This window comes from Engraulis encrasicolus, chromosome 2 (genome assembly GCF_034702125.1).
Source record: "Engraulis encrasicolus isolate BLACKSEA-1 chromosome 2, IST_EnEncr_1.0, whole genome shotgun sequence".
Classification (NCBI taxonomy): Eukaryota; Metazoa; Chordata; class Actinopteri; order Clupeiformes; family Engraulidae; genus Engraulis; species Engraulis encrasicolus.
In genome coordinates this window covers 45235897-45259775 of record NC_085858.1, presented here as the reverse complement: position 1 = coordinate 45259775, position 23879 = coordinate 45235897, and the positions used below count along the sequence as shown (strand labels likewise).

Here is a 23879-nt window from a genome sequence, read left to right as displayed (position 1 = left end):
CCCCACTCTTTATTGGTAATATTTTTACATTTTATATACTATATTTTTATATTCATCAGTGGACCAGCTGTGTGACAATAAATATCGACTGTAGGCATAGCACAAATACTGGTACCCCTTTGTGTCCCCATTCTATATGCACACTGCCAGCCTAATGTCCAACAAGCCAGCGCCGGTTATAGAGATTCATAAACAGCTCTGCAACAAGCTGGAAGCTAGCGCCATCTGCTGTCGATAGGATGCACTGGCAACAGCCAATGATTGGCTGAGATTTATGCACACTGGCACTGGTATCAAATGTCAAGACATTTTCACATTTCTTGTAACAGTAACTGTAAACATAAATATCAAATAAAGACATACCAAATAGTCTACTTTAATTAAGGATCTCAATTGGGTCTCTGTAGTCAGACAATAAGACTCCTGACATTCAAGAAGTCTGTGTGCAGTCAGAAATATTTTGTTTACACAACGATCTGGAGATGTGCTAATTGTTGTATACAGTTATTGGTTGATGTTTCAAAACTGGGGTCTGTGTTTGACTTCCATGCCATACACTACACATGACCTTTTGAACCACTGTTTTTCCTCGAAACCTTTTCAAAAAGTTAGAGACCTAACGGTAGGGGTAGAGGTAGAAGGGACCTCGAGAAAGCTAGAGGGATTTCTTTGGGAATACATGGGTTCGCCGTGTTTGTAAACACGATGTTGTGAGGAGTGGCAAGACACTGGAAGCAAACCACGTGAGCTAATTTTTTGACCGACAGTGATTTCCAACAATCAGAGGTTGAGAAGACACTAAAGGGCTTAAAGCGCTCAGGAGACTTTGCAAGACAATATTACTCGGGTGCTCATCTCTACCGGGTGAAGTGTAAGTCCAAAAAAGGGAGGAAAAAGCAGAGGCACTCAGAGATTTGAGAAAAATATAAAAAAGCCTTTAATTAAACATATGGGCGCAAAGCGTAGGCCCATGTGTTTTTAAACAGACTTGCCATGTTTAATTAAAGGCTTTTTTATATTTTTCTCAAATTTCAAGAGTGCCTCTGCTTTTTCCTCCCTTTTTTTGAATCAGAGGTTGAGTTTTCACAGTCAGGTTAAAGAAAAAATTAGAACCCATGTATATTTCCAGCAAACTTAATCGACTCTTAATTTCTCTGATTTCCCACTCAAAACAGGAACCAGCCCCTTCTTCAGGCAGGTTGCAGCCGTAATTGATCACTGCGCTGTTAAAAGACAAGTTCATCCAACACCACAAGAAACTGTCAAATTCAACAATGATGGTTTATTTAAAACGGTTCAGTATGACACACAGAACAATTTGAAATGCTGCAGATGGACTGCATCTCTGCTTGAAATGCACAATTTTTGTAGTGTTGTAGATAATAACTGCTGTATTTTTTATAGTTGTGGTCTTATTTTAATCACAAATCATTGCTTTATTACTTCATATAGTTCTGCTTGGTAACTGTGCTGGTCAATGACTCAGTTAAAAATTTTGTTAACAAAGCTGCTTTGTATCCCTGGACACTGCCCCAACTTTAAATATCAAAAGAAAGAAAGAAAAAAAAACAACAAAAAAACTCCTTTTACGGTGGAGCGGCCTACAATCACAAATTCAGATTTACCCTTGAGCTCCATGGGTCAGTATGAAAGCCCTTCGTCCTGTAATTACGAATCAAAGCTTTGCCACTGGTTTGGAGAGGGGGGGAAAAAAACTAAAACAAAACAAAAAACGCCCCAGAGACCCACAATCTGTATCGTCTTACGTCAAGTCAAAACCCGAATCTAAGTGAGTGCGTCATGTGTACCCTGTGCGTATGTCCATGCAAACATGTTCCCGTGTGTGTTTGTGTGTGCTGGTGTGAGAGAATTCCGAATGTGTTCCAAGAGGCTGAACGATCGCTAAAACTCAGGATGCTGCGCTGGAGTGGAGTGGAGTGTTGCCTCGTTAGGCTTCATCGTTTTTTTTTTTTTTTTGTTTTTTTTTGTACTTAGTGTTTGGCATTATCACATACGGTAATTGGTTCTCGTCTTCCATTGATTGTATTGTGATTTTGTCACAGTGTGTAGTGTCTGAGGGGGGCTCACATTAGTGTCTTGGCCTGCATGCAGAGCAGAGGGGTCATGGCATGGGGCCTGCTGTGTTGTAGTTAGTGGTATACTGGTGTATGTACGGTATGTTCTCCAGGTTAGTGTTTATGTGGTTATTAAGGTATGTCACAGCTTACCCACCCAGCCATCCAACGTGGCAAACTCTCACCAGTAAGCACACTAACTCTTCATATTATCTTTTTTTTCTTTTTTTCCTCTAAATCCTCCCACCCCCCACCCCAACTCGTCCTTTTCTTCATCCTCATCTCTAATTTCCTGCTAGTGCTCCTTTAACCACTTTTAAACTCACCCTTTGCTACTCCACCAACACAATAGCCTCTGTAATACACTGCTCTTCACCAGTTTCACTTTCTGTAGCGCCTACTCTTTTCTCTGCATCCTCATTATACACTCACACAAACACACACACACACGCGTACACACGCACGCACACACGCACACAAACACACTTATGCGCACACATGCACACAAACACACACACACTTATGCGCACACACACACACACACACACACACTCCCAACACACACACTCAGGGCTCTAAATCAACTTTTTTCATCACCAGCCAAAATGGCTTGTAGATGTTCATATCAGAAGCCAAACCTCCACTTTCTAATGGGTCAAAGTGACTAGTAAGTTGGTATTTTCGACCAGACAAACTGAAAATTCACCAGCATTTGGCTGGCTCGCTTAATTTAGCTGGTTGCCTGGTTGGTTAATTTAGAGCCCTGCACACACACACACACACACACACACACACACACACACACACACACACACACACACATACTCCCAACACACACACATACACACACATACACACTCTCTTTCTACTCTACGTGTCTCAGTGTTTGAGAGAGAAGTCGCCCGTGTTGAGGCGTGGACGGGGGAGCGCTCCGAACATCTCGGTGCCGTCGGTGGCCCCCGGGGCCAACAGGGCCTTCATGCTGGCAGCAATGTGGTCCAGGTCAGCACAGCCAGCCTGTGGGGAGGGAGGGAGGGAAGGAGGGAGCACAGTAGTTAGGTCAGGGGTGTCAAACTCAAACTGATCGAGGGCCAATATCAAAATATGGAACAAAGTCGCGGGCCGAGCTCAAGATTTCTTTTTAATAAATGGACTAAAATCGTAACAGTTAAAATCGTTGGCTGGGGTTTATAAAGGTGGTAAAGTGTCTTATTTTTCATGTTAAGCGTTGTCTTGCTTTAAGACAAGTTAAAAGAGGGAGTATGTTGCTAAGCTAGTGAAAGTCAATGGATCACTGTAGCATGTAGCATACACGGATGCATTGACTTTTACTAGCTTAGCGACATGCTCCCTCTTTTAACTTGTCTTAAAGCAAGACAACGGCTTACATGAAAAATAAGACACTTTACCACCTTTATAAACCCTGGCCAACGATTTTAACTGTATTAAGCCCCAAAATAGTGGCATACCCCTTTAATACTCATAGTTTAATTTCACACTCATTGGCATATATGGTGTTGCATAGGAGTGTTAGCTGTGTCACTGAGCTGGACCCGCTCATACTTCTGAGAAACACCAAATTTCATGTTCAAGTCTTGGTACACTGAACATTAATAATTTGTGAGGGCCAACTGTAATACACATTTGAAATGATCTCGAGGGCCAAATAAAATGACTCCGGGGGCCAAATCCTGAGTTCGACACCCCTGAGTTAGGTCAAGACCAATGCAAGTACTTTCTGAGTTCCGGAAAATCCGGGAACTCCTTTCACTTTGTCGGGAAGCAAACAACCATAAGCAAACTAAGGTCGAACATGCTGTTTGGGAAATGTTAATTGTTATGCTCTTGGTCAGACCAAGTCTCGAAGAGATTTGAGCGTCTATGATAATCAGGCTAGGAGCACAGTAGCACACACAAAGACACACAGGTGACATCACTTGAAGACGGTCACTACACACACAGTGTGCAGAATTATTAAGCAAACAAGTTTCTTGACCATATTATCGTCCTTTTTATGCATATTTTCCAACACTGGCCTGTATGAACATGAAAACCTGTTGGATTTGAAGGTACAACTGATTTTTAGTTGTTTATTTCCAGAATTCATGCTGCCCATTCACTAATGTTACCTTTTTCATGAATACTGACCACCACCATCAAATTCTAAGTATTCACCTATGACTGGGAAAATTGCACTTTTCATACATGAAAAGGGGGATCTTCTCCATGGTCCGCCATTTTGAATTTCCAGAAATAGCCAATTTTAGCTGCAAAAATGACTGTACTTGGGCCATACTATATTAGTTTATTACTTCAAAGTTGCAGTACCTTTTTTGACCATTTCCTGCACAGTGTACCTTTAAGCATTTAAGAAAGCCGTGTTCCTCTGGAAGACTTCAAAATTGTTTACACTTTTCAGATTTTGTTAAGACTTCTTTTGTGGCCGATTTTCCAGAGGAAAACTAAGCACACCTGATACAGGGTGTTGGGCTCCTCCGATCATGACCTCTCCGTCTTATTTTACTAATGTGCATGACCTGGAGTGCTTAAATCCAATAGGGTTTCATGTTCATACAAGTCGGTGTTGGAAAATATGCATAGAATGGAGGATATGGTCAGAACACTTGTTTGCCTAATAATTCTGCACACCCTGTAGACCAGACGTGCAATGCCTCAGCCATTTCATGTGGCCCTCAGAGCCTTTCCAAGAAAAAAAATGCAGAATCATATGGTCACTCATTCATAAATTGGCTACCTTCCAAGATTCCTGGAAACCTAAGATAACTTAAGTCTACATCTAGATACAATAAGCAGGAATTGCATAACTGACAATGGTGTACTATATGTTGCCGTACACCATTTCTTATCATTGGCACGGGCAAGTTGTCTGCGACATCTGGCCCTTTGGTCAACTTTCTAAACCCAATGCGGACCTTGGGCCAAAATAATTGCCCACCCTTGCTGTAGACCGAAACGTTGAAACACTGCAGATGAGGACAGTGTGCGGGGAGCTTTTTTTTTTGTTTGTTTTCTAACGTTGGTGACCCTGGGGTTCTCCTCTAACGCACCTGAACAAAGGAGGTGTGCAAGAAGACATAAAAAAGGAGCACTCTCTCAAAGACAAAATAAGAACAAAACAACGGCAGATGGGGTGCAAGTCAAACTACCACCTCGCCTCCTCTCCTGTGCTTGAGGCGTCTTGCCTCGATGTTGCTCTGCCTCAATGGAGAGAAAACAAATATGTTTCCCTGCAGTCAATGAGTGCAGAGCAACATTTGGAGGAGTTCAACTGTCCAATATTCCCTATTCAACAGCCCGATCGCAAATGACAGGATGACCTTTGAATTGTACTTCTGCAAGATTTTGAACAAAAACAATCAATGATGTGAAGCCTTGTGTCACCAGGCTGAAGGCCTCAGGAAGAAGGTGGGAGGAAGCAGCTTGACTTGCATCCATAATGCTTACAAAAGGATGCCAACTACAGTATATCAGCCTATGGATGACCACTCAGACACAAACCAATGCTAACAATTCTTTTACGAATTGCAATTATCCAATGCATTTGTTGTATTCATTCCTATCTGAACACAGCCAGAGCAAATAAGAACAAATAACTGTTGACAAGTAACAAGTAAGAGCAAAGAGCAAATAACTTGCGGACAAGTACATATTATGGGTGCCGAATGAAGATCATGATAACTTCAAATCTACTCGCTGCCCATCACGCACAGAACAAAACAGACATCTTGACAATCGTCATAGACACTGATTAGTGACCGTTTTATTTCATAAATTCCTAGAACACAATAGTCAGATAGGTAATATCAGCTGATACAATGAGTCGGATTATGTGTATTAAGAGCGTACAGAAAGAAAAAAACAAAGGTTTTTCACTCTGTATTTGGGATTCACACGTCTGATTATAGAACTGTACTCTTGTAAAACATAGGCGCAAAGGAAACACTGTAATTAAGAAATCTGGCTGACGACTCTTATAAATATTGATCATGATGTAATTGAAGGATGAATCACCGCACACTGGTATTCTTTGCTGGTAGTTTATTTGGTGAACAACGCGTTTCGCTGTTGCTTCATCAGGTTCACTCTCTGATCATGATGTCTTCATTTTGGATCAGACTTCTAAATAATCTGTCAAACATAGTAATGCAAAGAATTAAAAGTCCTCCGACCGCCAGTGCCATTTCTTATCGTGTTACAGTTGATATTTGGAGCTTTTCAGCAAATGGGCCTGCATTAAATAACCGACTTGACTTGACTTGACTTGAAACGGGCCTGCATTAAATAACCTTCAAGTGATGAGTGCATCCTGTTTACTTAATGATTAAGTGCACTCTGGAGGTAGCCTGACTATCATCGACTTTCAAATCTCTCCGAGACTTGGTCTGACCAAGAGCATAACAATTAACATTTCCCAAATGTCCTCCCTTGGTTTGCTAATGATTGTTTGCTTCCCAACAAAGTGGGAGGAGTTCCTGTATTTGCGGGAACTCAGAAAGTACTTGCATTGACTCTTGACCTGACTGGTAGCAACGCTGAAGCTGTTGCGTCACTAGGAAGGCACAGCCTGGCTACTCTGGAGGAGGGCCAGTAGACCTTCTGTACGGTGACTGCTGACTCTACAGTCACTTTGAAGCAATTGTGACTGGTCACAAGAAAACAGGCCGCATGTAGTGTACGCCCAGTGGCATATTTAGTTCATATACGTGGATTTTTCTGTTTTGAATGCGCACGCAGCCAGAAATCCCAAAATGCTGTGTGTGTGTGTGTGTGTGTGTGTGTGTGTGTGTGTGTGTGTGTGTATATTTCAACGCACTTAGAGTCAACTGTACAGCTGTGATATTGTGTTACATAAATACATTTTTGCTTGCGATACTTGATGCATCGCTCATACAGTGCAGTGCAGTGTAGTGCTGCTGGAACTCACCCTCTCTCCGCTGTTGTTCTCCCCCTGGGGAGCCCTGGTGCCCCGGCCATACGGGCCCCACACGGGCACCGAGACGGGCAGCGAGCGGGCCAGGGCCATGGGGTGCGGAGGGGGCCGCGCAGCCATCATGCCGTGACCCACCGGCATGCAGCGGGATGGAGGGGGCGCTTCCTCGCTCATAGACCCTGGAGAAACACACACATGCAACACACACACACAGCTCAAGGACTGAGGGAAGCTAGGGTGTAGAACCTGATTTGATCGGACTACTCACCCACCACCCCCGCTCAACAACTAAGACAGAAAGATCTCACACAGCTTTGATGTAGATGAGGAATATCAAACTAGATGTGTGTTTACATTACAAATAATGAGAACCCAGACAGCTGAGCAGATGTTTGTGTTCTCTCTCTCTTTCTCTCAATCTAATAAATCATAAATGTAGTCACTTGCTCACTCTGTCATGCACATGCACACCCCAAGGGCCATATTAAGATAGCCTGGGCTAAGCTACAGGTTGCTGTGGGGGCCCCTAGAAGGCAAATTTTGCCACAAATGTACATAGACAATATCATTGTGAGCTAGGGATTGAGGATAACATGTCTACCAACTGTACTGAATAAAAAAAAGATATATTTTTCAATATTGCATCTTGTCACAATTCTGCATTTTTACCCTTTTTGCCAATCAGGGGGCCCCCTGGCAGGTGGGGGCCCCTGGGCTGCAGCAGCCATATCTAGCCTGTGCATTAATCCGGGCCTGCACACCCCTACAGATGTACTGTACTCACCATCAGTGCTCTCCTCCTCTCCATCTGACTCAAAGAAAGGCTCACAGTCCCTGGAGATGGAGTCCTCGTCCATGGAGAACACTCCTGCAGGACATCATGAGTGATGAGCAAACACGGACAAGACGAGACAAGACAAGACAAGACAGCAAGTCAGTACATAAACACCTTAAAGGGACACTGTGCAGGAAATGGTCAAAAAAGGTACTGCAACTATGCTGCTCATTAAAACTGGGCTGCCTATTACCAAATTTGATCTTTACATGAAAGTTTACTATGTAATAAACAAATATGTTCTAGTATGGTCCACGTACAGTCATTTTTGCAGCTAAAAATGGCTATTTATGGAAACTCAAAATGGCGGACCATGGAGAAGATCCCCCTTTTCATGTATGAAAAGTGCAATTTTTCCAGTCATAATGAATACTTAGAATTTCATGCTGGTGGTAAGTATTCATGAAAAAGATAACATTAGTGAATGAGTAGCATGAATTCTGGAAAAAACTACTAAAAATCTCACACAGTGTCCCTTTAAAACCCATCTCTTTTTGGAGGCCTTTGACTTCTAGTGTCCACAATCACACAACTACACACACTTACTATGTAAAGCGACCTTGGGTGTTTTGAAAAGCGCTATATAAAACAAAGGTATTATTATTATTATTATTATAATTAGGAAGAGGAAATAGAGTAGTCCAGACAGAGAAGGAAAATGACTACAGTATCCATTTCATCCATCTAACCCCAACCCTAACCCTTGCCCTGCTGCGAGAACGCGCAGGTACTCCGGTTTAGGCAACTCGGGGTAGACAAACCAATATCTAAATCAGCCTCGTAGTACGGGTTAAACCCGGTCAAGGTAGCCAGGTTTTGTCAACCCCAGTTTACCAAGTTAACCCTGGGTTAGTTCTAGGTAGGTTGAACTACATGAACTACGTGGTGTCAGACTTGTTGCCGGTTGCCGTTTCAATTCCTGGCCTGCCAGGTTGGTGGGGGCAGAAATTATCCACTGCTCTCGCCCATGCTCCTCCACAAGTGACGTACCCGGAGCATGGTACCATCCTGCCGCACTACTCCCTTGGACAGGTGAGGCGGCATAAATGCAATTTAGCTGTGAGCTGTGCACTGAGCACTGTGCAGTGTGCCACAACTACAAAGGTGGGCTTTCAAATTGCACAAGTAGATTACTGAATGACTGACATCCCCTGCGCATTGGGAAACAATGCTCAATTCTGTACTTGAATTTCACCACGCTGCTCCCTTTAATCGTCATGCATCAGCCCAGAACTCTAAATGAAATGCAACATGCAAAGAAAGCATCACGTCATGCTCAGAAGAAAACGGCGCCAATTTACCAGAGACTATGGATTCGTTTAGATTCCGCCCGCGTCCTTCCATGTCGTCTTCTTCCTCCTCCTCCTCCTCCTCATCCACCTCCTCTCCCTCTTCCTCCAGGTCCTCGATTGCGGACCGCTCTCTTCCCCTTTTCGTCTCCTCCAGAGCCATCCTCTCCCTTTCTCCCTCCCCGTTTCCGTGCTGCAGGCCGGCCTGACCAACCACGGCCCCCGAGCTGTAGATTGACGGGTAGCTCTGCGAATAGAGCCGCGAGTTGGGGCTGACCGTTTCCACACCGCTGTCCCCAGTCAAGCCCTGAAAAACAGTTCAAATTAATAAAATGGGTAGGTAGGACTCTCAAGCAGCAGCTTTTCTGTCAAATGACAAAATAATGACTGAGATGCGTCAAAGGAACATGACTACTGATAACTACATGACTGACGATGTATGCTTTTCATCAACATGCCATACTCTACCCCAGTATGTCCATGCATGTGACATTAAACTATTCTTTTAGGTCCTAGTCCTTGTGAGGACTAGTCATTAACAGACTTCTGTTGTGCGACTATTTACAGTGACTTCTGTAGACCTCCTTGCACCTCTGTCACTCACCGTGCGTGTCCCCATGTTGGAGGGGGACATGTCCACTCCCGGCTTGGCTGCGGCGTCTCCGGTGATCAGGCGCGTGTGCCGCTGAGCCGTCAGCAGCGAGGTGGAGTGCAGCACGGCGATGTCATCCATGTAGCGCCGCGACGCCTCCGCCAGCGCCCCCTGGCCCCACACGTGATAGGAGTAATCCCACTTCCTGCCCGCAGCCGATAGGCCGCCACCGCCGGCGCCCTGCTGCTTCCTGGTGGCGTCTCCCTCCACCAAGCTCCGCTGGAACTTCTTGCAGGCGGTGAGGATGGTCAGATCGCAGCCCGACTTCTGGCTGTAGGCCTCCGCCGCGGCGAGCAGGGCCAGCCAGCTCTCCTTGTGATTGTCGGGGATGTCGGGCTCGGTGGACTGGGTCAGAGTGGCCATGTTGGGCGTGAGGAGGAGGAGGAGCAGGGGCAGCCAGTGGCTCTGGGGCACTCTCTCGTTCTGTCACTTAGGGCTTCAAAAAGGAATGTGTGGCAATATTTTAATGAGTGGGCTGGTGGTGAGTGACTCACAGTGTTTGGCACCCTATCCTTAATACTGTACTTTGCATTCGATTGGGAATAGGTCCATTTGATGTGCAACTGGCAAAGTGTCACTATGGTATGGCTCCTTCAAAAAGTGAACTGCTGAGCAAGTGCCTGTTTCAATTTCGTTAAGCAGGTGAATGAGGTCTTGGGTATGGTTATGGGTAGGGGACGTCTTTTAGCGCGAGTAGAATACTTGAAAATAACTTGTTTGTTAAATGGTTATGTGTACTTAAACGGTTTTCTTCTTTCTTTGGTAGTGGGAGTGATAATCGTTAAAGTAATCCCAACTACAGTAGGCACTGCGTGGCTGGTGAACATGTAAAGCGTGTCTACGTGCACGAGAGAACTAGGGGAGAGACGGGAGGATGTCACTTGCGGTTGTTTACCTGGTGGATGACAGGGAGAAATTGCAATTCATACACAGCGGAAGAGAGTAATGACCGTGTTAGCAAGCACAAGGGTAATGTGTTGGGCCTTGCCAATGCTGTCAACAATAATACGGTAATCTTAATAAGATCAGAGCTGCGCTCATGAGAGAGACATGTCATCAGTCTGTTTGCAGGGAAGCGCTTACAGATAGACCTGCCAAGCAACCCAACTGCTGGAGACAATCGGCAATGCGGTTATCTGACGTAGGCTGTAAGCTCCAGAAATCTACGGCTGTCAACTCTGCATGCTATAAAAAGCCTTATTTATAGATGGTACGACGCATATGCCTAACGTCACCCTCTCCAGCGGACGCTGTTACTTTATTACCTCCCTACGGCTCTACTCCAGGCCTCTCAACCCACACCCCTCCCCTCCTCGCTGCTGTTTTCATTCTGTGCACAACAACTTACGTTGCCAGCGTCGAGTACGTAACACAAAGCAACTGACGTTTCGCCTGTTTGTGACTATTTTTCACAATGTCAGCACTGCTGCTTAGAGTGACAGCTGGGCCCTGTTCATAGGTATATTGGTAGAAGTGTTTGCGAACATTTCATGCATGCATGCTCCTGGCATTTACATGCGAGGGTCCTATGAAAGCAAGCTTGTTAGCAAGGCTAGCCTTAGCCTAGCTATTCACTGTAATGCCTCCACCCTACCACCGACTCATTTTTATAACAATTATTTCGTGTCGCCCGGAAACATAGACAGAACATTTTAACATCAATGCAGAGAGCACATGTGTACTTACACATTCAGGTTCCTCCTGTTCCTATCGGGTGCTTCCTGTGGTCTCCAACTTAATTTCTTTATCCCTCTTTGTCTGTCCCCCTCTCTTCATGCAGCTCTCCCCTAGACTCCGACGTCGCTACGTGCATCGCGCTGTTTACAGTCTTCCCCACGCACGCACACCGCGTGACCGAACGGGCTCGTCCACGTCCCATGAAAGCTGGTGCTCTACATCTTTTTTGACATGTAGCTAGAACTAGTATTATTGTTCATCTTTGAAGAGAATTTGGGAATTTGGAATGACCACTTCCGTGCCTCAACACATAAACATTAACTAAGCAAAGCAGCAGAAAGCATGTTTTTGGGTCAAAATAGTGGAACATTAATATGGCTACATCACTACAAAATAAATGAAGAAAAACACATGCTCAGACGGTAGAAGAACATGGGAGATGTAAGAATTGTGTTCAATTCTTCAAGTGTATGGGGCCTTGTCAAAGCCTGCTTTTTGACTGACAGCACAAACTGACAGAAACATGCTGTAGGTCTACTCCCACTGAAATAAAAATCTGTAGGGTTATTCAAACACGCTTCAAAAATTAAATTGTTCCAATTTCTCGGTGAAGCATGGGCCACTCTTTACCACACGTGATTTGGGGGTATGGCAGGAAATGCGCTGCTTGTCCAACATGATTGGTTACCTTGGGTCATCACGTCACACAAGGCGGAGTCATGCTGTAAGACGGAAGTGGTGTTTGACGTCGGGTTGTTTTGGGAAGAAAAAGTGATTCGACGGAAGAATGGAGTCCACGCAAGGGAGTCACAAGGTAAGCTATCTAATAGTTTCCGAAAGTCGACAAATCCATTGTTGTTTCAGAAAATGACCTCGTTTAAAAAGTTATTATAAAGAAATAAACGTATAGGTGTAATGTTACACTGGTGAGATAGCATTGCAGCTTGTCAATTGACGTTAGCTTGCAAGCTAGCTAGCTAGCATTGTGTGTTTACCTTATCTCAGAAGAAACAGACTATCGCTGATTCTGAATGACATCACTGTAGTGCAAAACAAAGACCCGAGCCAAAATTCTGATAGTTATTATCTTTTTGTTGGCACACCAGCGCAAACACTTAGTATTCGCCTACAGCTGGTCAAACGACTGGATCTGAGCTATCATAGCAAGTTTGCAAACGTCACTGGTTCAACCAGTTTCACTGACAAGCGCCTTTTCGAAATAAATAAATAACCTCCAAAGTCGGTTGTTTACTACAATAACAGGCCAGTTATATAACAACCTAAAGTCTGACTTCCTCCGTGGAGGCAGCATTTTATTTAGCCTCCAGTGGTGAAAATATCGATTTAGTAATCAACTGGTCTCGTTTTGAGAGGCGGGGGTATGTTGCCATCGAGATTTTTGCTGGTCTAAACTGACATGTACGCCGCATGGGCTTGTTTGAAATGTCCAAGTGATTTTCAGTTCATTGTTGATTCATTTGAAATAGTGGATTCGAGCATCCTTGTCCTTTCAAGCAAGGCCGATGTCATCTTTAATGCCCATGTTTGCATAAATGATGCTGATTGCAAATGCTTTTGTATTCCTTTCAGCTAATATTTGAGAAAGAAGGGGTGTATCTTCACACCAACACCAAGAGGAATAACCAGGATACTACGATTCCAGGGTTCATACGCATCGTGGAAAGGGTAGGAGTCATGGCAAAAACAGCAAGCATCTACAGCTTACAAACAGCAGCAAAAAAACCATAAAAATAAACACACATACACACCCAAGCATAAACACATGTACACACACACACACACACACACACACACACACACACACACACACACACACACACACACACGCAGACGCGCACGCGCTCACACACACACCCAAAAGCATACACTCACACACAGCAGCTACCACATTTTTCCTCAAAGCGCCTGCTAAACCTGTTTTCTCTAAACTGACATTGTTTTAGGATGGAGTGACTGCCCTGGAATGGAGTCCACTGGAAGACCAGGGGAAGAGTACCCCTGCCGTCATGTACTCCAAAAAGGTCAGAGGCAGGACATCGCACATCAACCCATCATGCACAGTTGCAGCAGTCATATGCAATACTCTCCCGTTCTATTACATTTTGGCTATGTAAATGTATACAGATAACTTTGTTTTAAAAAAAAAAAAACCTGAACATAAAATACATATTGCCATTTGATAGAGGATTTGGACATTAAACACCTTACTTTTTTGTCTTATTTCTCAAAATGGATTGGAAGGTTTTACATTTTTCCAGTAAGGGGACCTTTCGTCTCTTCATTGGCAGTTTTTCAGCACCAGTTACCATAGTCATCCGCATTACGTCTGTCTGGGTTAATTTGCCAGGATGAAAACGGAGGCGACGAGGTGGCAAACTTCGACCCCGGATACGAGCCTGACTGGGCGGTGATAAGCACGGTGAAGAGAGAGCAGGAGCGCGACCGTGTCCCAGTGCGAGAGACAGGTAGGCCTATTGCTCTGACAACAACAAAGGCATTGCTTGTTGTTGCAATGATATTTTTATCCACTGATAGAACGGCCACTGTGCTTCCCAGGGCTACAGAGGGGAAGTAAAGGCATTGCTGACTTGCCGAGAACAAATAGCCATTGTGTCACTTTAGCCTACAGATGTGTAAAGAGTGGTCATTCTCAGAAAGGAATGATCTGAAATTTGAAATTGGTTATTGGCTATGTGTAACCTTAGTGTCTTTAGGTATATTATACAGTTCATGGTCTTCACTGAAAGCATTTGATGTCAACATCACATGAAGTTTATTTTTAGCATGCAGTGAACTGAACAAAATGCTTGTATATAAATAAGTACGTGCGATGTCTTCTGACATAGCACTGATCTGTTATGTAACCTATCCTGCACAGTCACCGTCATGGTATGAGAGTGCTTTGTACTACTACTGAACGCTAAGTCACAGTCTTTGTATGACAGTGCTTTGTATATACTGTGTATGCTACTGCATGTTGTTATACTATGTTGGGTGTGTGTAGAGAGCTAACATCTACTGGAGTACATGTACGTGTCCTTGAACTTGTACATATCTCTTGTGTATGTAAAACTACCTCGTCAACAAAGCATACCTTGGAAGTGTCCAATTAAAGGAGCAAAGAAGACCAGTGTGCAGTGATTCATCCTCCCTTTACCTGGATTACTCTTACTGCACATCACCAGCACCTGGACAGTGGTTGTGCACAGGGACTCTACGTTTGATAACTTGGATGTGTGTTGTGTTGTGTTGTGTTAAACAGGTCACTGGGGTGCCTTCTCGCTGCCCCTGTCCGAGCTGTACTCGCTGCGCCGGGCCCGCTTTGCGCTGGGTCGCAATTTCCTGGTGGTCACCAGCAGGGGGGGGCACCCGCTGCCCGCGCTACACTTCCACAGAGGGGGCACCCAGGAGCTGCTCAGAGCCCTGCGCCACCACATCAGCCTCGTACCGTGAGTACCCACCCACCCACCACCCCAAAGAGATTAGCAGGGATTAAAGTTTTCCGTCGCTATGACGGATTTCCGTCAACTGGATTTTCGTTTGGACGGATTTCCGTCTTTATAATTCATGTCAATTAATTTACAATTTTTACTTTCCAACTGAACTCAAATCGAGAGCACTCCTGGTCATGAGAAGGGAAGGAGAGGTGTGTTTGGTGTACGGATTTAGTTATACACGCGCCATCACCGGTGGTGTCATACAACAGATTCATTCAGTAGTTTTGAGCCATCCCCTTTTCTTCCGTGTTCCAAAAAAAAAAAAAAAGTACACGAGCGGTCAGCAATTCGGTTGCGGCGCAGCGCGAGAGATTAAAAAAACAAATAGCCAACATTGTTGCTGATGGCAGAAAAGAAAATAAGTGTAATACTATGTTTAAAGTGCCATGAAATGACAATCATTAAATGAGTTGGACTGATATTCCAATATGGGCTAATAATGCATATGCATGGAATGCATAGCTTGAAGAAGGTAGGACACGTATGTTTCCATTATCATTGCACCTGCCGTGGCGGATAGTTAGAAAAAAATGAATAGTTTACTTCGATTGCGCATGATGTCCTTTTCATGAAGGGGTTGCCTTTTAAGCATTGTGACTTTTACTAACATTATTCATAGCTCTAATGGGACGGCTATCATTGGCAGCTAGCTAGGATATGCCATGCGTAATACCATGCGCCTTTCATCCTCAAAGTTTAGCGCGTTTGACTGGCTACGTGTAGAACTAGCTCTAGTTGTCTTTCTGACAACGGATAATGTACAGTCTCATTTGTAATCATAGCATATTAACTTTGTTGTTGCCGATATATATTTAAGAAATAAGTTAAAAATGGGTTGCATTTTACAGGGGTCACGGAGGATATCCCTGGCAGAGTCAATATTTTATGCCACGTCTTGCTCTGGGAAACAGTGTTCTGATGGGTGGACTCATGGTCAATAAATGCCGTTTCGGTGTTTCTTTCACTTTCAAGGCTTGTTGTAGGCTACTGTGTGATGCTATTTTTGCTAACTGGAGTAGTGTGCAGCAACAGTTGCGTGTGTGCTTGTTTTTGAGTGGCTAAACGTCTGTGCCCATCTTCTCGGACTATACGCTTCGTTTCAGTTCAGTTATTTGCGCACTGCGCACTCAGGACTGATGGGTGGGTCGTTTGTCTTGATTCGAGTGGAAAGTTGCGCGACAAGCTTGGGAAAGTGTGTTACTTTTGTTAAACGATAGACGTATGTCTGTGACTGTGTCGTGTCCACTTGTAGGAGAGAACACGAGTGCGTGTAGGAATCGGGGACGTTTTTTAAATCAATGGTAAGCGTGTGCCTGGCACCGCACATCGAGAAGCAAAAAAGTACCGGTAGCTAGCCATAGGTTTTCAAAACGGTAGAACACAAGAGGTAGACTACAGGATGAATAGTGAAAAACATACAAAATAACCAACAACTAGTTTTCTCCCTCTGATTGCTATGACCAGTGCATTATTTTTTTAAATGTCAGAAATACTGCAAGCAATGCGCACCAGTGCTTTCACCAGAACAGTGTTTGCCCATTCTGATGGGAAAGAAAAATATAGCCTACTACTAAAAAAAAACCCATAATGGGATCACTGTATCAACGCATTGCAATTCCAACTCAATAATTCTATGATATCAGCTAGACCATTTTGAAGCAACACTCATTGTGAATCCATTCTGCATAATGTTGTGAACAATTCATAAATAATGGGTAGATATAAGAGGAAATAACCAAAACATGAACCAAATTGCAGTTCAATGTTTGCAGTCTGATATAGTATCCATTATCCCTCCATTCTCGGCCATTTCTAGTCAATCTGGTGGCCTAGGCCTGCCCCTTTCCCTCTTTCCTTTTTCTTGTATTTAGAAATTGGCATCTGTAAACATAGCATTGTAGGCCTACATCTGATTGAGCACATCTGATCTAGTACCTACAGGTACATTCATACTGAGTGTGTATATAAGCCTACTGAGTGTATAATGAATATTCATTGTTAATGTGAAGTGTAAAGTTTTATGTTGGTTGAAGTTCTGATTTTGTGGCACTTTTTGGTTTTACTGGCGCCCTCAAGACATAGGCCTATTCTGCTCTAGGCGACTGCCCTGTCTGCCTATGCCTAGTGTTGGCTCTGGCACTGTTCCTTGAATAAAACCAGTGTATGTTTCGTTATGAGGGCAGAGCCTGGCTACATTGGTTTTCGTTGGGTTACGGAGTGATACTCGATCGGGTGCCTAACCGGTAAAAAAAGTTCAGTCAGATGACTTTTTTTTTTGCTTTAATCCCTGGATTAGAGAAGGTACTGCGGTTAGCAGACCTTTAGAGGCTTTAGGTTGGGAATAAATGGAGTTCCCTTGACACTGTAGATGGCGGTAGCCAATCACAGATTCTCAGCATGGACACGACAGTCGGTTGGGTACAGGAACTGACCCCGGCAGGGTTCTCTGAGGTCCTGGACTCGCTGAGTGAGTCCTTGTGGATCTCAGGGAGAGCTGAGTCATAACGGAAAGCCCCTTTCTATTTTTAACTTGCAGACCTGATCGGGTGAGGTCAGAGATAGAACAGTGACTCATTAGGCACAGTCATTATCATGTGAAGAGGGTCACATGAGCTAAAGGTGTGAGAATGATGTCACATGGTGAGGAGTGTGGTTAATGGGCAGTGGTGAAAGTAGGCATTTACTGCCGGTGCGCAGTGCTGGTCAGAGAATAGGTTTAATACTGGCCAAGAACCCACATTTGAAAATTCTATTAAAGTACAAAACATACAACCACACTATGCCATTTGAGACAAGTGTCCTATGAAGAGACTAGCTCAAAGTTACCTGAAATATTCATGCAGTGATATCGATCTGTAGCACAAATGTTTATTTTCTTCGTGCTCCTTCTGATGTTGGCATTGGAAGGGCGGTTGTTAGGTAGACTTGCACAGAATAGCACGGGTAAGGCATGAAAACTACTTTCACCCTTGTTAATGGGTCATGGATCCTCGTGAAGTGTCACTCTGGAGGCATGTGTCCTGCTGCTGAACTTCAACCTTAGAGGAAACGTAAGATCTCTGTAAGCACTAAAATGGTCCAGTTGTCAATGAGTTCAGGTGATGATGGCATGGTATCATGATATCACGGTCATACACCACATGAATCAGAACCTTCTTAACATGAATGAAAACCTTCATAATAAACATTCAATGATTCAATATCAGAAATATTTTGTTTTTTAAGAGATATTGAACACAAATCTAGCAGAATATTTGTATTACTGCAATACATTATATAAATTGGTAATTGTAAGTGAAAAAAGTCATAAAAAATAGTAGATATGCACCGGATCCGGATCGGCTTCCGGATCCGGCAGGATAATCGGGATCCGGTGGATCCGGTATCCGGCAGGATCCTAAAAATCAGGATCCGGTGCATCTCTAAAAAATAGTGATGGAGTTCAAGTTTTGGTTTTGTGTGCAAATAATTGTAGGCACTTGGATATGTCCTTGAATGGGCAGTCATGGGTGAGCAGTTAGGGCGTCAGACTTGCATCCCAGAGGTTGCCGGTTCGACTCCCGACCCGCCAGGTTGGTGGGGGGAGTAATCAACCAGTGCTCTCCCCCATCCTCCTCCATGACTGAGGTACCCTGAGCATGGTACCGTCCCACCGCACTGCTCCCCATGGGGCGCCACTGAGGGCTGCCCCCTTGCACGGGTGAGGCATAAATGCAATTTCGTTGTGTGCAGTGTGCAGTGTTCACTTGTGTGCTGTGGAGTGCTGTGTCACAATGACAATGGGAGTTGGAGTTTCCCAATGGGCTTTCTTTCGAATATTGATTCCTGAATTGCTGAAGCATACACATGATTGTGCTTTACATACGGTTCTTGCTTGGAATGCTGTTAACTGTTTTCCTCATTGGTTAAGGTGCGGCTAGTCTGTGTATATGAATCTGTAAATCTACAGTATGTATGTAGGATTCTGTATCTTCACTTGTGCGCTAAGGCAGTGGTTCTTAACCTTTTTTTCTTGAAGCACCCCTAACCAGTGCCCAAGACAAGCCGTGCACTCCCAACCCAAGCGTCTACGCGTGCATACGCACTAAAAAATGATCTGAGTGATTAATTACAATGATTCTAGCTTTAGACATTAATATATACTTTCATGACCTTACATGGGGAACAAATCATGTTTTAATTTGGTCTTGATTTGGCCTAATTATGTTTGCAAGCAGAATTTTGGTCACAACCTCAACACAAACAAAATTCTGCGCACCCCCTGAATTCTCTGGCGCACCCCCAGGGGGTGCCCGCACCCCAGGTTAAGAACCACTGCTCTAAGGTGCGGCTAGTCTGTGTATATGAATCTGTAAATCTACAGTATGTATGTAGGATTCTGTATCTTAATTTATACGCAAAGGTGCGGCTAGTCTGTGTATGTAGATCTGCAAATGAAATCTCCTGTGTGTGCGATGCTATATCTTCATTTGTGCGCTAAGGTGCGTCTTTCATCACCAGCCAGAAATGGCTAGTGGATGCTGATCTTACTAGCCAAACACACACTCACTAATGGGTCAAAGTGGCTTTTCCACCAGTCAAACTGAAAATTTACCAGCGTTTGGCCGGTTGGCTGGTGTTAATTTAGAGCCCTGTCTGTGTATGTACGGTAGATCCGTAAATCTCCTGTATGTGGGATGCTGTATCTTCATAAGGTGCTGCTAGTATATGTATGTAAATCTACAAGTGAAATCTCCTGTGTTGTGGTGTGCTGCGCAGGTCCCCTGTGGATGGCAGACTCTACCTGTCCTACCCCAAAGACTCCACCCCCGACTCACAAGCCGGAGATGAACAGATGTTCGATGAAAACCCTCACGATGTTGTAGCGGTATGTCCACACAATTTGTTGAGTGATGTAGTGCGTGCGTGCGTGTGTGTGTGTGTGCGTGCGTGTCTTTTCATTCTTTTGTAAAAGACAGTAAAACACTTGAGGGCTGAAGGAGATAGCATATGCATTGCTTTCTGCCATGAATGTTACATACCGATAATTGCATATAGTAATTCATCATTTTATACATTATTATCATTTAGTGACGTGTAATATCTCTGCCTGTTCTGTTCCACCCCCACCCCTTCTGCAGAGGTTCATGCAAGACCCCTACGCCACCACACTGGGGGGGTTCTCCAAGGTGACCAACTTTTTCAGGGGCGCGCTGCGACACCCAGATTCTGGCATGAGGGCCCCCCACGACCCCAACTCCCACCACGCCGCAGACGACGAGCCAGGGTTCGAGCTCATCACCCCAGTACGTAGGGGATCAGGGAAGGAGGGGTAGAAGAAATGGAATCTGTGTGTGTGTGTGTGTTTGTGGGTGTGTGTGCGTGCGTGCGTATTTGTGTTTGTAGGGAGAAGGTATTACTTTCTTGTTTCTTATTAACGTTCCCCAGGAAAAGGGGGGCGCTGTAGCGCAGTGAGCAAAGCCCCCCAAACTTGGGCTTGCATGTCCATAGGGACCCCGGTTTGAGTCTGGACGGGGTTATTTCCCAGCCCTATTCCATATCTCTCTCCTGCTCATTTCCTGTCTCCCCTCACACTGTCATGTAAAAAATGTAAAAAAAACCATACTACTAACGTTCCCCAGGAAAAAACCATGTGCCAGTCTTGTGATCTACGTAGTCATCACTGCCTCCCTTGACTAAAATGTGATGACTTCATAATCATGGCTGGAGGAGGGGAGTATTTCACTCTCCCTTTCTGCTCTTCCCTCCCACTCGGCTTTCTTTTCAGTTAAGTCCGTTACGGCCCCGTGCCCAGGCTACCAAAAAAAAGAGGAAGGCAAGAGTTTGCGCAATAGCAAAAATATATACTTATATTTAGTTATGCAAGCACAGAAAGAGCAGAAGGCACACTGAGCAGAGACACTTGTCAACACCCATCTTTCTCTGTCCACCTCCATGACAAACGGCGGGTTTGTGATGGTGAAGAAATCAAAACACTGGCCTTGGCCGGTGCTCAAATGCCTAAGGCACCATACAGTTACGCTGAGGTACCCAGGTTTGTTTCGGCCCAAAGTCATATCCCAATACTCCACCATCACCCTCTAAGTTCCTATCATTATCTTCACTGTCCAATCTCAAGAATCTTCACACCTCATCTTGGCTTATGATCTCAAAAAGACGTACTGTATAAGCCCCCCAAAAGGAAATGAAGAAAGAAATGATGAAAAATCAGAAGATTGATGCACCATGCATGCGCACATGACACATTTCTAACCAGAGGCTATTGTAGTATTTCAGTGCACCTGTGCGCTGTGCTGATCTGATTGCTTGTATGTAATGTTTTAATGTCTTATGCCGTGTACAGACCAAGAGCGAACGGAGCAAATGGAGCGACGGAAGTCATTATTTCTCTATGGAGGGCACGTGACCAGCGCTACCAAAGCAAATTCGCCAGGGGCGAAGCTTCCTGAGCGACCAGAGCGAATTTTAACGATTAAACAAAATCTAATCGTAGGCGAATTCGCTATGACACGGTTCGGAGAAAACCAATTGGAATGTTCATATCAACGAATGTCCCAGCCTGTCAAGCCAGAGCCGTTATGTGATTAGCTAAATCAAACATGTCAATGCTGCGTCTGGAGCGAATACAGCAAATTCAAGGCGAAACTTCTTCTGCTACCCACGCTACCAGGCAGCGTAGTTCGCTCTTGGTCTGGACGCGGCATTAGTGTTATCACAGCGGCACTCTAACCATTTGAACATCTGCTGCCATTTTAATATCAGGACCACAATGGAAAGAAGCTCTAAGCTTTATTGTATCCTGACACAGTGTTTTTTATTTAAATATGTGGTGCGGTTTTGTTCCATGCATTTATTTTCATATAAGAACTGAAAATGTCAAATCAATCTATCTATCTATCTATCTATCTATCTATCTATCTATCTATCTATCTATCTATCTATCTATCTATCTATCTATCTATCTATCTATCTATCTATCTATCATGCAATCACGAACCCTGTTTTATATTGTATTTATGTGTATACCTCTCCTCCTCCTCCTCAGGGTGCTGAGCTGGGCCCCAGGCCAGACGTCATGAGGGGCCCCCCGCTGGACAACTGGGAGCAGTTCCTGGACTCAGAGGGTCGCGTCACAGATCCCAATCGGGTTAAGCAGCTGGTCTTCAGAGGGGTATGACAACAGCATTCTGTAAACTTCGAACTGGACTTGCTGTTGTGTACTTCCCCAGGGGCAGAACAAAAAAGTGACACTACTCTCACTCTAGGATTTTTTTCTTTTTAATATTAAGAGCTGACATCTGTAAGCAGGGTTGGATTAACGTACAGGCTAGGTATGGCTGCAGCCTGGGGGGGCCCACCTGCCAGGGGGCCCCTGATTGCCCAAAAGTGAAAAATAGCAGATTTGTGACAAGATGCAATATTGAAAAAATAATCCAACATGTTGAGTACAGTTGGTAGACATGTTACCCTGAATTTCTAGCTGGTAATTAGGACACTGTCTATGTACATTTTTAGTAAAATTTCCCTTCTGGGAGGGCCCACAGCAATCTGTAACCTAGGGGCCCAAGGCCATTTTAATCCGGCCCTGTCTGTAAGCCTTAAACACCTTCAGTGTATTGAGCTGTGTGGCGTCGTGCTGGAGCAGTAGCTAAGGCCCTTCTCTTCCAATCTCTTGGGTTTCACTTCCTGACTGATTCATCCAAACTGCTGCAGTCTTATGGTTAGGGAGTTGGCACCAAGGTCTTGTACCCAGGTCTCTAAAGCAGTGTTCCTCAAACTTTTTCAGGCCAAGGACCACTTTGCCTCCCCAAAAATGTTCAGGGACCACCTGTCAACTGAATTGACAGTTGACGGGTGCTAATTTGACACTGCTGATTTCGATGCAGATTACTTACCGGTAATTGACATTAATTCACATTACATGCCTGTCTTGTTGTGGTGAAAATATGACAGCTATGCATGCCTTTGAAAATATACAAATATAGCCTACTCCTAGCTTGTTTTGGAAAAGTAGAAATCCCCTTGCGGACCACCTGAGCTGTGTCGCGGACCACTAGTGGTCCCCGGACCACACTTTGAGAATCACTGCTCTAAATGAACACCTTCCAAGCAGCCAAATGCTGGTGAAATTTCAGTTTGGCTGGTAGAGAAGACCACCTTGCTATCATAAGTGTGTGTTTGACTAGGCTAGGGAGATTTACAGTACATCTGCTAGCCCTTTTGGCTGGGGATGGAAAATCCCCTTGATCAATACATCCAACCTCACATCGTGCCAGCCGGCCAGGAACTGTGTGTAAAATAACTCGGAGAAGTATGGACAGCATGGGTGCCTTTTCAGGAGACGTCAAACACGTAGAACACTGAACATGCCTATCCCATCAAACTAGATTAAGCTGCGTTCTGAATGATCAAGAGTGACGCAGACATAGACAAGACTTTCCTCTGTATAAAAGCCTCAAAACAGTCGTCATTGGCTGCTCTTGTGCTCCTATGCTTCTAAAGAGAACTTTTCTGACGTCAGCGTATAAAAAGGGCTAATTGTGTTCTGCTGTGCACTGCAGGCAGAAGGATGGCTCCTCTTGATCTGTAACTGACCTACTTCCATTTCCTGATTGATCTGACTGTTGCAAGTTGCAGATGCTTTGCAAAAATTGTGAATAGAGAATAGTTCTGCCACATTTGTAATCAATGTGGTAGCTTTCTATATTTCCCTTTTTTTCTGTGCAATGCCAAAGGAAATATTTGGAAGCATGGGGAAAAGATGACTTCGACTTGACTTGACTTGAAAGCTTTAATGTCCTTAAAAAGGCAATTTGTCTTACAGCACAGCAGGGTGACATAAAAACACATAGGCCTACAACAAAAAACACACAAACAGTACA

At 44.4% G+C, this 23879-nt stretch overlaps 2 protein-coding genes across 3 annotated transcripts in view; one reads left to right on the top strand and one right to left on the bottom strand.

Annotated features, from left to right (window-relative positions):
• Window positions 1-1262: 1262 nt before the first annotated feature.
• On the bottom strand, window positions 1263-11614 carry akt1s1 (AKT1 substrate 1 (proline-rich)). 2 transcript variants are annotated; one of them, XM_063189328.1, is made up of 6 exons: window positions 11489-11614; window positions 9755-10697; window positions 9163-9457; window positions 7811-7894; window positions 7021-7205; window positions 1263-3092 (listed from the first exon to the last, which is right to left on the bottom strand). In XM_063189328.1, the coding sequence occupies exons 2-6, from the start codon at window positions 10163-10165 to the stop codon at window positions 2955-2957; spliced, it is 1113 nt and encodes a 370-aa protein (XP_063045398.1). In that variant the 5' UTR covers window positions 10166-10697; window positions 11489-11614; the 3' UTR covers window positions 1263-2954. The 2 variants fall into 2 exon arrangements, with proteins under 2 accessions (XP_063045398.1, XP_063045399.1); XM_063189329.1 differs by having other exon boundaries at window positions 9755-10238.
• Window positions 11615-12093: 479 nt separating this feature from the next.
• Window positions 12094-23879, top strand: part of tbc1d17 (TBC1 domain family, member 17) — a 21417-nt gene continuing 9631 nt past the window's right edge. Inside the window, exons 1-8 of the mRNA XM_063189327.1 lie at window positions 12094-12293; window positions 13070-13165; window positions 13444-13521; window positions 13848-13965; window positions 14763-14949; window positions 19756-19864; window positions 20118-20282; window positions 22043-22168. Of these exons, the coding sequence (XP_063045397.1) occupies window positions 12267-12293; window positions 13070-13165; window positions 13444-13521; window positions 13848-13965; window positions 14763-14949; window positions 19756-19864; window positions 20118-20282; window positions 22043-22168 (906 nt within the window). The 5' untranslated portion in view covers window positions 12094-12266. The remainder of the gene's footprint in view (window positions 12294-13069; window positions 13166-13443; window positions 13522-13847; window positions 13966-14762; window positions 14950-19755; window positions 19865-20117; window positions 20283-22042; window positions 22169-23879) is intronic.